The sequence below is a fragment of the Phoxinus phoxinus genome (genome assembly GCF_949152265.1).
Source record: "Phoxinus phoxinus genome assembly, chromosome: 24".
NCBI lineage: Eukaryota > Metazoa > Chordata > Actinopteri > Cypriniformes > Leuciscidae > Phoxinus > Phoxinus phoxinus.
In genome coordinates this window covers 11,574,334-11,589,354 of record NC_136899.1, presented here as the reverse complement: position 1 = coordinate 11,589,354, position 15,021 = coordinate 11,574,334, and the positions used below count along the sequence as shown (strand labels likewise).

Genomic DNA, 15,021 nt, shown 5'->3' with positions numbered 1-15,021 from the left:
GAGTCAAGCACCCTTTAGGGTTGAACCTTTTTAAAATAAAATAAAGTATAAAAAAAAGAATACATACTATACACAAACACAGACACACACACACACACACACACACACACACACACACACACACACACACACACACACACACAAATCAATTAAATTATAAATAAGTAAAGAAACACAATCAATCAATCCCGATGTAAGACACATACTCCCCTATAAAACATGAATTCATTGGTTAACTCGTCTTTGCAGTATCCATTTTTAACCTGTTTCCAGAGTGCCTGAAACCAACCCTTGTGGTTTCAAAGCACTGAGGCACAAGAAACAGGACCAAAAGCACAAAGAAGTGATTATATCAAATCTGCTAAAATCCATCACACACTCTTTAGCAGAACAAAGTATGCCGATTCTGTCCACCATGTAACTTTGGACTCACAGGTTAATCCATGCATTTCGTAATTGGCTTCCTGGTTCCTAATAGAGAACAGCGTGTAAAATTTAGACACAACAAAATTCCTTTAAGTCTCATAGCTGTTTTTAGCGGCTCTTTTTAAGACAGAATGAGATGCCACGCCGGCTCTTGGACTCGGGACTGACCCCTGAACATAAGTGTCTAGAGCAGGCTCTTGTACCTCAACCCTACAGGGGCAAAAGTCAAATAGAAGCTTGACCCTAATAAGAGTAAACATCAGGGGTCCCACAGAAGTGACCTGGGTCATGGTTGAGTAATAGAGTCTAACCATCTGTCTAACACCTATCACAGCATCTAATGATGTATTGCAGAGAAAGCCTTTAATATGAACATAAGATTAAATATTTAAAATATTAACATCACAGCGCGCAGAAATCAGAAAGCACTCACGTCCTCATTAAACTCGTAATGACAACTTGTAAACTTGGAATTGTGTATCGCATTCAAATATTTTATCCAGTTGGTTTTGCTTTGCGGATTCATCACGTATGGAGACGAAGCTGGTCAAGTGGGCATAGGTCTGGGCAGAGGACTTGGTTCTTGTGGTCTTTGCTGAGGATTTGTGCCGATGGCTGTCGTGTCGATGAGGACTTCACAGGATCTCTGCTGACATTCAAGGCTGCATTGTAGTTGTGTCTTCCATCTGATCTCGATATGGACTGGATATACGGTTGACTACGGTAACCTCGGGATGAACAGAGAGATTAATATTAGCATAGACCCTTAAACCAACCCATACCACCAAACCTGTCCCTAACCTTACCTGTATCCCACCAGTGTTTTTCAAAAGAAAATGAACACAACATTGTACCAAATGATTAATTTTGATGCAATTACATAGTTGATGACACCTAATATAAAGTGGGATCAATAAATGTACAATAAGAACACACAAAAATGCAGATAACATCCTATCAAAGGACAAAGGAACAGAAATCTACAAAGGAAAATAAATATGCATATTATATTGTTATTCAAGCATATTATATTATTTAATTCGTTTAGATTTTAGTTAATGATATTTCGAAAATAAATTATAATGAATATTTGAATGTGATGGAATCATGCAAACAGCCAGGCCTAAGAAAACCCTATACCATCTTTATGCACATATTACACCATGTAGATGACATATAACATTATGCAACTTTCAATAGCAGCAGCCATGTGTTTTATTGATGGCAATCACAATTTTCTTAACCAAGCCTTTTTACAGGGTACAAACCTTCAGGAGGCAGTTTTCCCAGAGTCAGGTGTAATAAACCAGCCGGACTTTGCCCGCAGATTCTGTCCTGTGAGTTCCCCGCGTGATGCACAGAGAACTGTCTCTAGGCATCTGTCAATCGAGTGAGCAACACACTTTTCAAAGGTAAAAATATTCACTTATTTTATACATTTCATGTCAATATATCAAAAAATTTGGTTAAAAAACAAACTGCATTTAAAACCATGATTAGCCCTATTTAAAATATATATTTTTTTAAAGCGTATACCAATGGATTACTATCAGTTAGCAGATGTATTATCAGCACTGGCAATCATTAATATGAGTAATGTGCCATGGGTCAGTTAATCAAAGATGTTCAATTCTGTATTGTAATTCATGAATGTTTTGGAATGCAGTCAAAGTTGGTCTTTTTAAAGAAACACTCAGATGATTATTGCAGAAGTGAAAGTAGCTTCAAAAATGAAAGTGTAAGTTCAATGTAAAGCAAATGTACTAAACTAAACATTTATTACCTTATACAAAATGTACAATTTATTTTGATGGTCCGCTTTGCAACTACACGTCAACTAACTCTCACCATTATCATCTCTGTGCAAACTACAAAAACGTGAATTTATGAAAATGATGATGTCATGCGTATTACGTGTTCAGTCTACAGGCACGTAGTTTCTTCACAAAGTGACATCGCCAACTACTGGCCTGGCATGCATAATACAGCGTTTTTAATTGAGTAACTTTTCCATTTTTAGTTGTGTTTTGAATTTGAAGATATCACAATGGAATTGATTTTGAGTGTTTAAGTTTTCGAGTGTTACCTCATATGAGGATGACTAAAATATGTGGGTGAAAAGGCAAAAAAAAAAGCGTGCCAAGTGTCCTATACCGGGACTGACTGTTAACAGGATAACTGCTTTCCCCATAACTGACTTTAAAATGTAAGACGACTCCATGTGACTGAATGCCACAAATCTGACCATGTCAAGACCCATGTGATGTGTGTTCATAGTGTGTAGATTGGGACGTGGACGGAGGACAGAGTATTTGGTGAGGAGGAAGAAATGGAAGTGAAGAGCAGCTTGCGGAGGGCCCAGTCTCTCAGAAGTGTTTCCACTGATCATGTCGTGCCCTGGACAGAAACTGGACTCAGAGACAAGAGGAAGTCTGTCTCTCAGCTTCTGCTACAGTGAGGGAGACGTTTCTCTTACAGTTCACCAATTCTGTCATCATTTACTCACCCTTATGATGGTCCAAACCTGTATGACTTGCCTTCTCTCTGGGACATAAAATGTGATGTTCAGCAAAAATGTCTGAGATGCTGTTTTTCATACAATGAGTATGGGAGGGGACCAAGCTCCAAAAAGGAAAGGGAAAAAAAGCTTGTCAATGAGCAACTTGTCATACAACAACTTGACGGAATTTGAGTTATTCACAGAAAATCTTGTTTGATTGACATGGTCATCATTCACTTCCATTGTATGGAAACAAGCAGCTAATACATTAAGCTAAAGACATCCTATTGTATTCCACAGAAAATAAGAGATGAAATGTGTTGAAAACAAGGTGAATAAATTATGACAGAATATTCTATTTGAGTTAACCAAATAAATAAGGGTTTAATATACACTTACTTGTGTAATAATGACATAATTATCAATAATCCATTGGACTTGATGTTGATGTGTAAATAAACAGAAAGTGTACAGTTCTATTTTCCAAAATCATTTTGAATTAAATGAAATTAAATACAGGAGTTTATCAGACCTTCTGAACACCATGTCTTCACCAGCTACCAAAACTCTCCTGAAAGAAAAACAAAAGTTGATTCTGAGGATATCAAGCATGAGGTAAAAACACCAAACCGCACATACTCTGTTAGATTTTTCAATATTCAACATGTGATGCCATTATTTACCTAAGATTGAGGGAATCATCCACTTTTACCTGCATTTCTAATTTCTCCCACAGACAAGCAAGCAGATTGCACCAATTCCTGTCAGTGAGAATGTCAGCAGAGTTGAGACACAAGTGAAGAAGACTGATGTCAAAGAGAAGGCCAGAGTCTCTCCTCTCTCCCGCAGTAAGTCTATGGGGAGCCTCCCTCAACAGAGACCTACGGGCACCACAGCACTCAGGGCGCTCTTTGAGTCAAAGCTCACCACTCAGCCTGAGTCCAAGAGAAGCAAGATGGCACTTCAGTCAGTGGGTGCTGAGAAAGCCAATAACACTACTCTTCCAATCACTCTTCCCAAGAAGAAGGATGCTGAGGACATAAAGCCCCAAGTAGAGGCAGAGGTTAATAACAGCCATGATGAACCAGAGAAATGGACCAAAGAGGTTCAAGTGATCACAAAGGTAAACAGTTCGACCTTACAGAGCATGACCAAGAGTCATTTGTTTTTTACTGATGAAACTATTTACTCTTTCAGAGTGAGAGAACAAAACAGATAATAACCCGATCTGATAGAAGAAAGAGCATTTCTGGCATTTATAGTGAAAAAATATCACTTCCAGAGGGTGAGTACATACGTAACTTTTTACATTTTATAAAAGGCGCTTTTCCAATGCATGGTATGGCTCAGTACGCCTCACTTTTGATAATGTGGGGATGGATGGATGGATGGATGGATGGATGGATGGATGGATGGATGGATGGATGGATGGATGGATGGATGGATGGATGGATGGATGGATGGATGGATGGATGGATGGATGGATGGATGGATGGATGGATGGATGGATGGATGGATGGATGGATGGATGGATGGATGGATGGATGGATGGATGGATGGATGGATGGATGGATGGATGGATGGATGGATGGATGGATGGATGGATGGATGGATGGATGGATGGATGGATGGATGGATGGATGGATGGATGGATGGATGGATGGATGGATGGATGGATGGATGGATGGATGGATGGATGGATGGATGGATGGATGGATGGATGGATAGATAGATAGATAGATAGATAGATAGATAGATAGATAGATAGATAGATAGATAGATAGATAGATAGATAGATAGATAGATAGATAGATAGATAGATAGATAGATAGATAGATAGATAGATAGATAGATAGATAGATAGATAGATAGATAGATAGATAGATAGATAGATAGATAGATAGATAGATTGATAGATAGATAGATAGATAGATAGATAGATAGATAGATAGATAGATAGATAGATAGATAGATAGATAGATAGATAGATAGATAGATAGATAGATAGATAGATAGATAGATAGATAGATAGATAGATTGATAGATAGATTGATTTCTGGTTTAAGTAGGGATTGTTCAAAACTCTAACTCAAACTATGAGCAATAGTAATAGCAATCCCTACCTCAGCAAACACCACCTAAGGATTCTAGTTCAAGGTTACGTTCCAAATGTTGACAGAGTATCATGTGACCTAAATGTCAAGAGCAAGCTATATAGAATATCTTTCAAGACAAAAAGCACTTTCTTTTGCAAATACTGTCAAATAAAAGACCTCGGGTGAAATATAGAAAATATACTTTACTTTGATTTTGATAAAACTTGGGCCACATGTGAGGGCTCTCCAAACTGTAACTGAGGAAACGCCTGACATCACAGCAGGAGCAACAACTGTTCACAATGACATGAGATGAAAATAACATGCTTTTTTTAGTCATTTCTGAGTGCTGGGTTGGGGCAGACTGGAAATATAGCTGTGTATCTCAACAAGTGATTGACTCAGCCTGGTGTAGCAATAGCAGAATAGCAGAACAGCTCCTAAAATAGCTGGCTGGCACTTATCCCTCCATGAGAGCCGGACAGGGTCAGCTGTTACCAGAACAGAAGCGAAGCCACAGGCTTGCTGACACACTCGGAGGACACACATGGCCGATTGACCCGTCAGAGGATCATTGCTGAACTAAGTGATAAAATATTTCAGTGGGATTTGATTTAAGCTTGAGCAAAGAAAAAGAGCACTGAATGGTGAGTTTATGTGTACACATTTTGAACCGTTATATTGCATCAACTAAGAGGATTTCCCACAACATGTGTATTATAGAAGAACACTGTTGTGTGACCAAGGACATGGGATTTCCAGAATTTCATTATTCATTTTTGTGTTTAAAAAACAGGCTGGAAAACAAGCTTAACCTTAACATTTTGCTGTGGAAATAAATAATCGTATGTTAATTTTCAACTCACTAACATGCTGAAATTAGTTAAAGATGATTTTTGTTGGACACTTTGCTTCACTTGTCTTCATCAAATATTATTTATAGACTGTTTTAAAGGAAATCTGTCTTGTATTGTTAATGAATAGCTGTTGGAGAATGTGTGGTGAACTGGACAGCAAAAGATGACCATTTAATCAATAATTATGAAACCAAAAAAGAATCTCATAATCATTGTGATACCTTGATCAGATGAGAAGCAAGAGTGATTTAACACAGATGCACTCAAAAGGTCAATTATTTACTACAATAAAAAATAGACTTAGCTAAAATCAGATAATGAGTTTCACTTTCTTCATACTTTTCAGATACTAAAATACAGCCACGGTTGATTATAATTTTATTTTACCAGCTTGAAGCAAGACAACATTTTGCCCTTGAAACGGAATATTAGTCTGTACCCTTCTTCTCATTCAACCAAGCTGTGTGTTGGTTCTGGTTCTCGACTGGAAATCCCACTAGCATCTGTGTCACAGAGTCAGATGTTTTCCACCCTTCGAAACGCACTACACCGATGGCTTGCGATCATAGCAGCTGTTCACATTACTGCCATAGAGCTGACAGAGCAATAACCATCATAACATCACCGTTTTAAAATGAAGCACACTTACAAAATGGATTTAATATTAATTATAAAAAAGCATTAATGAAGGCATTATCTATGCAGGGGTCTGGATTTTCTTTCAAAATATACAAATTAAAATAAATGTGATACATGAATGATTTTAAGAAATAAAAAAGGTAATAATGTTTGGTAATAACAATTAGAATAATTATAAACTGTTATTGAGAAAACTGTTATTGTTACAGTATTTGGGATACTTATGTTCACTGAAAGTCTAGATAAGTCTAGTCTCTGGGTACGAATCAGTCAATAAATTATAATAATCTATCATAATTTACAGTTAAATCTAAAAGCGCTGCTAATAGCTTGGGTCACAGATAAAGTCTCTCACAAAACTAACAAACAATATGCCTGACCAATCGCTCACCTCCCACTGAAAGACAAACTTTTCTTTTTAAATAAATCTCATATCTGACAGTTCAGAATGTCTTTTTTTTTGCCCCCCTGATGTGTGCGTCTGGTTGTAAAAGCACAGATGTTGACCTTGATTTCATTCCTTCATTCAGGAAATTAGGAGTCAAATTTTGAGTTACAATAACCTTATCGTGATTCTGATCTTTCTGCTGTGTTACAGAGGATACAAGAAGGTCAGTCGCAGACTTCAGAGACAACTCGGCTCTCTACGAACTGGAGAAACCCTCTATTTCTGTCAAAGCATTGTCTGCACTATATCTGTCAAAAGTGGCAGCTGCAGAACCAGCAGGAAACGTCTTGAAACCAGTTAGTACTTGTAGCTACTTTTGGGGCCAGGGGTAAGGTAGCAAGAAAATACTGCTAAATGAACTGCTTGTACAACTGCTATCTGTGTATTAGTGTTTAGCTTCAAGTTCAAGGAGCATGCACTGTAAAAGAAAAGTTGCTGTCTTACATTTTTTAAGTACAATCAACTTGAATGTTTAAGTAATTTCAACTTAAATTACATTAAACTGACTTAAAAAAAAATTGTTGAATCTTGTATAACATATAAAAAAAACTTTTTTTGATTAATTAAAGCGATGCAAAAACATGTCGTCATAACTTAATGATGATTAAGTTATGTCAACAACTTTTTTTCCATTGCTTTTACTCATCAAAATAAGTTAAAAATGTGCATATAAGTTATATTTATAAGTTATACCAGATTCAATAATTTTTTTAAGTCAGTTTAATGTAATTTAAGTTGAAACGACTTAAATGTCCAAGTTTATTGTACTTAAAAATGTAAGGCAGCAACTTTTATTACAATATAAATATAATTACTATATAATATGTTCTACTTTGGAAAAAAATCTTAAAATCAGTTCATAGTTTTATTTTATTTTATTTTATAAAAGCTCAACTTGAAATTGAATTAGCAGTTTCTAATCAGACACACTATTCATTTGCTTGATTTTTGTTTGTTCTAGGACCAGAATCCCACTTCTCCAACTGGAAAAAGGCCAAAAGCAAGCAAGGTAAGGAAAAAAATTTCAAATATGTACTTTAAATCAAATGAAGAAGCCAAGTGAGTTTTATCACTTAAAGTACAAACTAACCCCTGATGTGACCTCTGGAATAAATTATAATATTGCGTATAAATGTGTTTTATTCAAAATTAAGTACATTATATCATATTTTTCACTTTATTCTTGAAATAAAATTGTTGTCTCTTTTAGTGCTGTTATACATTAGCAAAACATTAGCAACATTTGTAGTTTGCGTCTTTCTGTAATTGCATACTCTGTAAAAAACAAATTGTGGTAGTGACCCTTTTAATATAGGGTCTGAATTAAATGAACAACATATGAAGTTGAATTTGCAGTGTTTGATTACCTACTCATTTAGCAGGACAGAATATATAATTATTCTGGGTGTCTTTTCCGGATTTTGTCTGTTTCTTAATCACCGGTCTCATAATCACAATACTAACATGAATGATAATGTACTCAACTGCCTGTATTCAGACTGCTGAAATTAATAACCATTAGAAACGTTAGGCATAAAACGCTGGTTTTCTTTGGCATGCGGTTTGGCTTCCCTACAGTTCAGCAGGTATGTTTAACTTCTTAACCATTCGTGTTTGCTCAAAATTAATAATAACCATTTGAAATAATAGGTTAATGTATTAGCTACAATAATCTAATGTGGTTGTCATTTTTTTTTACTCTAAGATGGCTGAAGGTGCACAAAAGAGCATAGCATATGCACCCGAATCAAATCCATCTACACGTCATCCGGAAACCAGTGTTAATGAGTACGAGCGAGCCTTTACTTCACCACCCCCTACAAGAGAAGTAATGTCCATTCTGCACCAACGCAGACAGAAATGCGAGCTTAGACGACTGCTAAAACACACTTATCCAGAGTTGAAAAATGTAGACAGTTTGGTAGAGAGGGAGATGGCTGATATTCTCAACATCGACCCAGTCACAGACACTGGATACCAGAGTGAGGTCCAATCAAGGTGCTGGTTGTTTGAGAACCATGATATCAATTCAGTGGATTTCCACGACCAAAATCCACAGATGAAAAAGGAGATTCAAGAGGGCGAAATCAAGAGAACCGTTTGCATGTTTGAACAACCTACAGCTAACTTCCTCAACGAAGAGAACAAACCCCAACTCAACGAATCAGAGGAAGGGACATCAGAGCAGAGCATGAGAGTGGATGTGAAAGCCACACGCAGAATGTTCGAAGCTCAATCAATGGATATTTTAAGAGACAGTCAAAGCCCCTGTCCAAGGAAAAACATTGTTTCTGAGGAGGAAGGTGGATCGGTCTGGAAACCAAAGAACGATTCTGAAACTGAAGGAAAACAAACATCAAACATTCACCATAACAGTGAAACCACTGATTTCATAGGCACAAATGAGGTATTTGTAGGTGTATCTAGAGCCAAACAGGTATTTGAAACAATATTACATGACAAGGAGAACATCTCACCCACAAATGATAGCTGTAGCCAAGAGGAAGAACTGCTGAAGGCAAATGTTAAAAATAGAGCTCAGATGTTCGAATCAACTCCACTTGATAAGATCAATCAGCAAACCAAGGAAGAATCAGAAACCATCCTTGAGAACATGCAGGAAACTCTAGTTTCTTTATGCAACTTCAGTATCATGCATTCTGATGGAACTATCCTTGAAGCTAATGAAACTGGCCATATCAAGAGAGCAAGATATCACTTCATACAAGAAGATACAAGACCAGAAATTGATGATGAGGAGATAGTGACTGGAAACATAAAGAGCATCATGCTTCAGATGCTACCAGGAACAAGCCTGGACCCAACTGTGACCTTCCTAAAAGAGGACAGTCAGGGCAATGTGGAGATTCAGAAAGTAGATGTTCCCACTCACCAACTTCCGTTCACTCAAGATAAAGAGTGCAGGACTGCCAATGTGGTGCAGATTACTGAGGATCTACTCAGTCAAGAGAAGTCAATGAGGAAAGGAGTCTTAATACAAGATGGTACCACAGGAATGAGAGAGATAACAGTTTATGTACTTTTTATCCACAGTAAAGACAGTACAGGGGTAAAGGAGTTCGGTAAAATTGAGTATAGATCCATTCCCTTAAGTGTAAAGATTGATCCAGCGTCTGAAAAGGGTGATCTCAAGACAGATATTAGTTCAGCAACTTCTTCAGCAGTAGATACAAACAAAACTAGTAATGTGCAGCTATGCCAGAGCTGCATTGAGAAAGGAGACGTTGATCATCTAAAAAGGCTGCAGGAAACATCATCAGATGTATATATAGGTGCATCAGAAAAAACAAGTGAGATTATACCAGGTAATGTGAACAATTTCAAAGCCCTTTTTACTACAAATATAGATCATTTAAGCTTCAAAACACAGTCAGAAGAAAACAAGTCAAAAGTGTTACCTACAGAAAGTGTGATAAATAATGAAAATAATACAGAAAAATCAAACGAGGCTGAAATTTGCACTAACACTGGGGGCACTCCAAGAATTCTCCAAGATCGAGATATCATGGATGATGGAGCTGTTCTTCAAGCAGAACTTGTTGATGTAGTGGACGACGATGAGTTAGTGAATCTACAAACAGCAATTATGAATCTTCATCAGGCCACAATGGAGGCAAAAGCTCTTCAGCAGAGTGTACAAGCACTTGCTTCCCAGACCAACGAAACCCAACAAATCTGCGACCTTGGTTCAGTAAACCATGAGTTAACACATGTGAAAAACAATGATAATGTAAGTGTGAAAGAAGAGCTCTCACAGTTGTACGAAACTCAAAAGGAAGAAGAAAGTAAGGAGGAGGCTATGAGGGGTAGCATACAGGCAGCTCTTGATTCATTGGGAAAGTCCAACTTTAATGTCTCAAAGGGAGATTATAGAGCTGCAATGATTTATAGAAACTCTGCTAAAGGATTTGCAGGACACAAAAAGACAGATGTAGAGCAGTCAAGTAAACGGACTAAAGAAAATCAGCCATCAAAATATTCTCCTGCACCACTGGCTGAACAAGAGGCTTTAAAATCACTTGGTGAGGAAACTGACACAACCCAGTTTGAAAACAAACCAGTGACTTGTTCTCCCCTTCATGTCTCCGTAGACACACCTGTTAAAAATCGGAAAACTCCTATTGGACCCAAGCCAGCTATCCCACCTAAACCAGATCATTTAAAAATTAAGCCAAAACCCCTTTGTACTGAAACTGATGCACACCGTCTCAACAAATGCCAAGTCCCTACTACTTCTTTAAAATCACCAACTGAGCAGATTAAAGAACCTTCAACTCCCAAACTAAGCCTAGACTCAGCAGCTCATAAAGATGTACTCTGCATAAGTGTAAAGCATACTGATGCTAATGAACCTGAACGTGATACGTCAATTACCAACACTGAGAGTCCTGAAAACAAAAAGCTAAATGACATACAAGTTGTTGAAGAACCTCCAAAGAGCTCCCCAGAAAGCATAATCAGTGAATCTTCCACAGGATTTCATGGCACTCTTCAAAACTTTGGGGTAAAGCAGAGTGGTTCAGTGGCTCCCGTGAAACCTAAAAGAATCAAAATGGCTAAAGAAAATGTGAAGAACACTACAGACAACACCAATAACAACTCCACCATTTTGGAAACTGAAACGGCACAGGAAATCAGTCCTTCTCCTCACAACAATGGCTCCTTGGGTATGACCTGTAAGATAGATAGTAACAACCGTGAAGAAAACCAAGATAAAAGTGATGATCACCAAGTGAGTGGAGTTGTTAGACGGAAGAAGAAAAGGAGAGGAGAGACTGAGGATGAGCGAAGGCAGAGACTCTCGGTGCACATGGATGAAATCATGAAAGTAAACGTGCCGGCTGTCATGGAGATCTTCGACAAACTGAAAAAGCAAGAGGAACTGAAAAACATACTCTCCAAAGTAGAGGAAATCGAAGACGACACAGACAAAGTAGACGTGAGTTCGCTTAGAAACATTTTCGAGAGTGTACCGGATTGGGTTGTGCCTCGGGCGAAAAAAATCAAGCCAAAAATAGTCAAGTCGGAACATTTAGAAGCACCAAGTGAACCTGAGGTGATGTCATCCATGGAGGTTGCTTTTGGGGACCTCGAGAAAGCAGGTGCTGACATCATTCGTTTAAAAGACCAAACGCTTGCGAGACTCATGGATATAGAGGAGGCCATTAAAAAGGCTCTTTACTCAGTCTCGACTCTGAAATCTGACTCTGACATTGTAGGACTCTCTGGTCTCTTCAGGGAGTCAATGGTGGCTGTACAAGGTTCACCTCCCTCAGGTAATATCAGGAAAATCAGTATTGGGTCGAGCAAATCTCCAAAACCTCAAAACAAGATGGGAAGGAGCGCTTCTGGACCGTCAACGGCAGAGAAAAAGCCAGAGCTTTTTATTCCCACAACCAAACAGAGATCAACCTCACCGGCGTCTCCTTCGTTTATTTCCATTCAGTCCGCAGCGAGAAAGCCTACGGAGTTGCCATCGCCTCAGATCAGTCCCCTGAAAGCAGAACCGAAAGAAGAGGCCAAGCCCCAGTGCTGCTGTAGTGTGCCTTCAGACCGCAGGCAATGTTCTGTCTCAAAGGGGGCGTCCTCCAGCCCCCCGAATCCACAACGGCAGGTTAGTGTGCTGGAAGTGCAAACGATGCCTGAGGTAGAGAAAGTAATCGGATCAAAAACCATCAAGGAGAACTACGAGAGGACGGACTGCTTCGGCAACAAGTTCTACTCCTCGAAAACCTCAACGGTTGTGACAACCCAACCTGAAACAACGACAACTTCTAGAAAGCTTATTACGAGCAGTCCAGCCACATCTGAAATTGTCACATACCCAAGAATCAACACACCTTTTATTAGAGAGGACCATCCCCCACTGTGAATGTGGGAGATGTATTTCAGTTTTGGTTGTCACATAGATGAAAGATCTTATAATGTAACAGCCAATGCATTTAAATGTAACACATGTTTGTACTGTTGTTGCTTGGCTTTTGAGGTTACCTCACATTTCCTATGTATGTTAGTATTTCAGTTTCTGTTTTTTTTTTTTTTTTTGTGAATTAATATTTTTTTTAACTAATATTTCCTAGAAAACATGTTCTCATATTTCTGTGAATACAATATCATGTGAATTTCTGCCATATTTGTCAATAAAAGTAATAGAAACGTGTCATTCTAAATTTCAATAAAGTTTTTCTCATGATTAATAATTCAAATGGAAACAGTCTCACTCTCACAACAATTCATAACTATTTTGATTTGGTGCAAATTTGTTTGAATTTGGATGTTTGCACGTTTTCGTTCGATTTTTGTCCCACTGAGGGGTAGGTTTAGGTATGGACCTTCATTCGTTTTTCATACAAATTGGACATTTTCATATGAATCACATCAGATGAAATGACACACTTGAAAAATTGCTACATTTTCTCATGAGATTTGGTTGACTGAAACAGTGATCTACATAAATATTTCCCCAAAAATCTTGTCTGGTCTTGAACAGACATTTTAAAATACCGAGCAGATCATTATTTCATGTACGTTCAAATATGATTATACTTTTTTTTTAATCTATTTAAATGTACATTAAATAATGATCTGTGTAGCATTCTATTAATTATTTTGGTAATGCTACATTCATTTATTTTAAAGTGTTTGGAGAATTTAATGATTTAGAAAGTAGTATTTTACTTTTCAAAGAAAGATTCAACACAAAGTCCGCACATCTAACGGGCAAAAAGCTCAATAAGGGAATTGTAAAAAGGAAGGAAAAGTTGGCCCATCACAGCTCCAGATATAGAAAAATATGTATTTCAAGTTAGAAAAACACAGGTAGGCCTATATGAGATTACATGTTTCTTCACCTCAGACTGAGAACATTAAATATATATTTAAAAAAAATTTGGAGCAGATAGTGTGCCAACTTTTCCTTCATTCCTTCCTTCCTTCCTTCCTTTTTTTTAATATATATAAATCTTTAAGAAAAAATCTCATTCAGCCAATGTTAAGACAAAATACAGCTTGTGTTTTACTGAGAGTACAAACACCATAATTTACACCAGTATTGCTGCATAAAAAAAAAAAAAAAAAAAAACAAGCAACCTAATAGCTTAAGTGAATTAAAGGCCAACTTCTGACCCCAAGTCAGTGGTGTGTTAACCCTTTTGTGTGACTGTAGTTTCAGCCAGCAGTTCAGGAAACATGCTCAGCCTGTCTGAAACCAGTTTACCCAATGGAAAGAATGGCAGCTGATAAACTAATTTTTCACAAAACCTGTTTCTGCTGCAAGCACTGCAAAAAGAAACTGAGGTAAGAATATTTCCGATAATGAACATCGCTGAAATATAAACATTTAAAACACACAACATCTACATTAGTGAAATCACTTTGTTACCATAATGCAACTAGACCATAAATCACAGCAAATCATTTATTAGGCAGCGCTGAAGTTGCAGTTCTGCACCAGTCTTTAGACTTTGCCTCTAAAGCTGTTAACCTACTTTGCTGACACTGCAGCTGTTGCTTAAAACTGTTAATCTACAAATATGCACCCTATTAATGTGTTTTTTACAGCCTACGGATCATAAGCAAGGAATATACTAAAATATGTTTTTTCTTGGTTTTAGCCATCAAAGCTATGCGCCTCTCTACGGGGAATTCTACTGTGTTTTCCACTATCAGCAGCTTTTCAGAAGGAAGGGCAACTATGACGAGGGCTTCGGCCGTCAACAGCATAAAGACCGTTGGCTACAGAGGAATGGCACTGACGTCATTTAAAACCACTGAACAAGTATATGGGCCGTAACCAACAGATGGTCTTATGTAGGCAAATACGGTTTTCTGGTCTTTGGCGATTGTGCATCAACACGTTTAAATCAAATAAGGATTTAATATTAACATGATTTCACAAAGCAGTTTGTGTCTATAAATCAGTATCACTCTATTCTAAAATGTTTATATTGTTATGTTTGAGACCCTGATGTTAGTGTGTTTTATGACATCTAAATATCGTTAAGGTGGTATAATGCCCTTTTCACAAGATGTAAA

At 37.6% G+C, this 15,021-nt stretch overlaps 1 protein-coding gene across 1 annotated transcript; it reads left to right on the top strand.

The window, feature by feature from the left end:
• Nucleotides 1–5,509: 5,509 nt before the first annotated feature.
• On the top strand, nucleotides 5,510–13,190 carry LOC306993094 (xin actin-binding repeat-containing protein 1). Its single transcript, XM_079602576.1, has 4 exons — nucleotides 5,510–5,669; nucleotides 7,117–7,262; nucleotides 7,928–7,975; nucleotides 8,672–13,190. The coding sequence occupies exon 4, from the start codon at nucleotides 8,672–8,674 to the stop codon at nucleotides 12,857–12,859; it is 4,188 nt and encodes a 1,395-aa protein (XP_079458702.1). The 5' UTR covers nucleotides 5,510–5,669; nucleotides 7,117–7,262; nucleotides 7,928–7,975; the 3' UTR covers nucleotides 12,860–13,190.
• The last annotated feature ends 1,831 nt before the right edge of the window (nucleotides 13,191–15,021 follow it).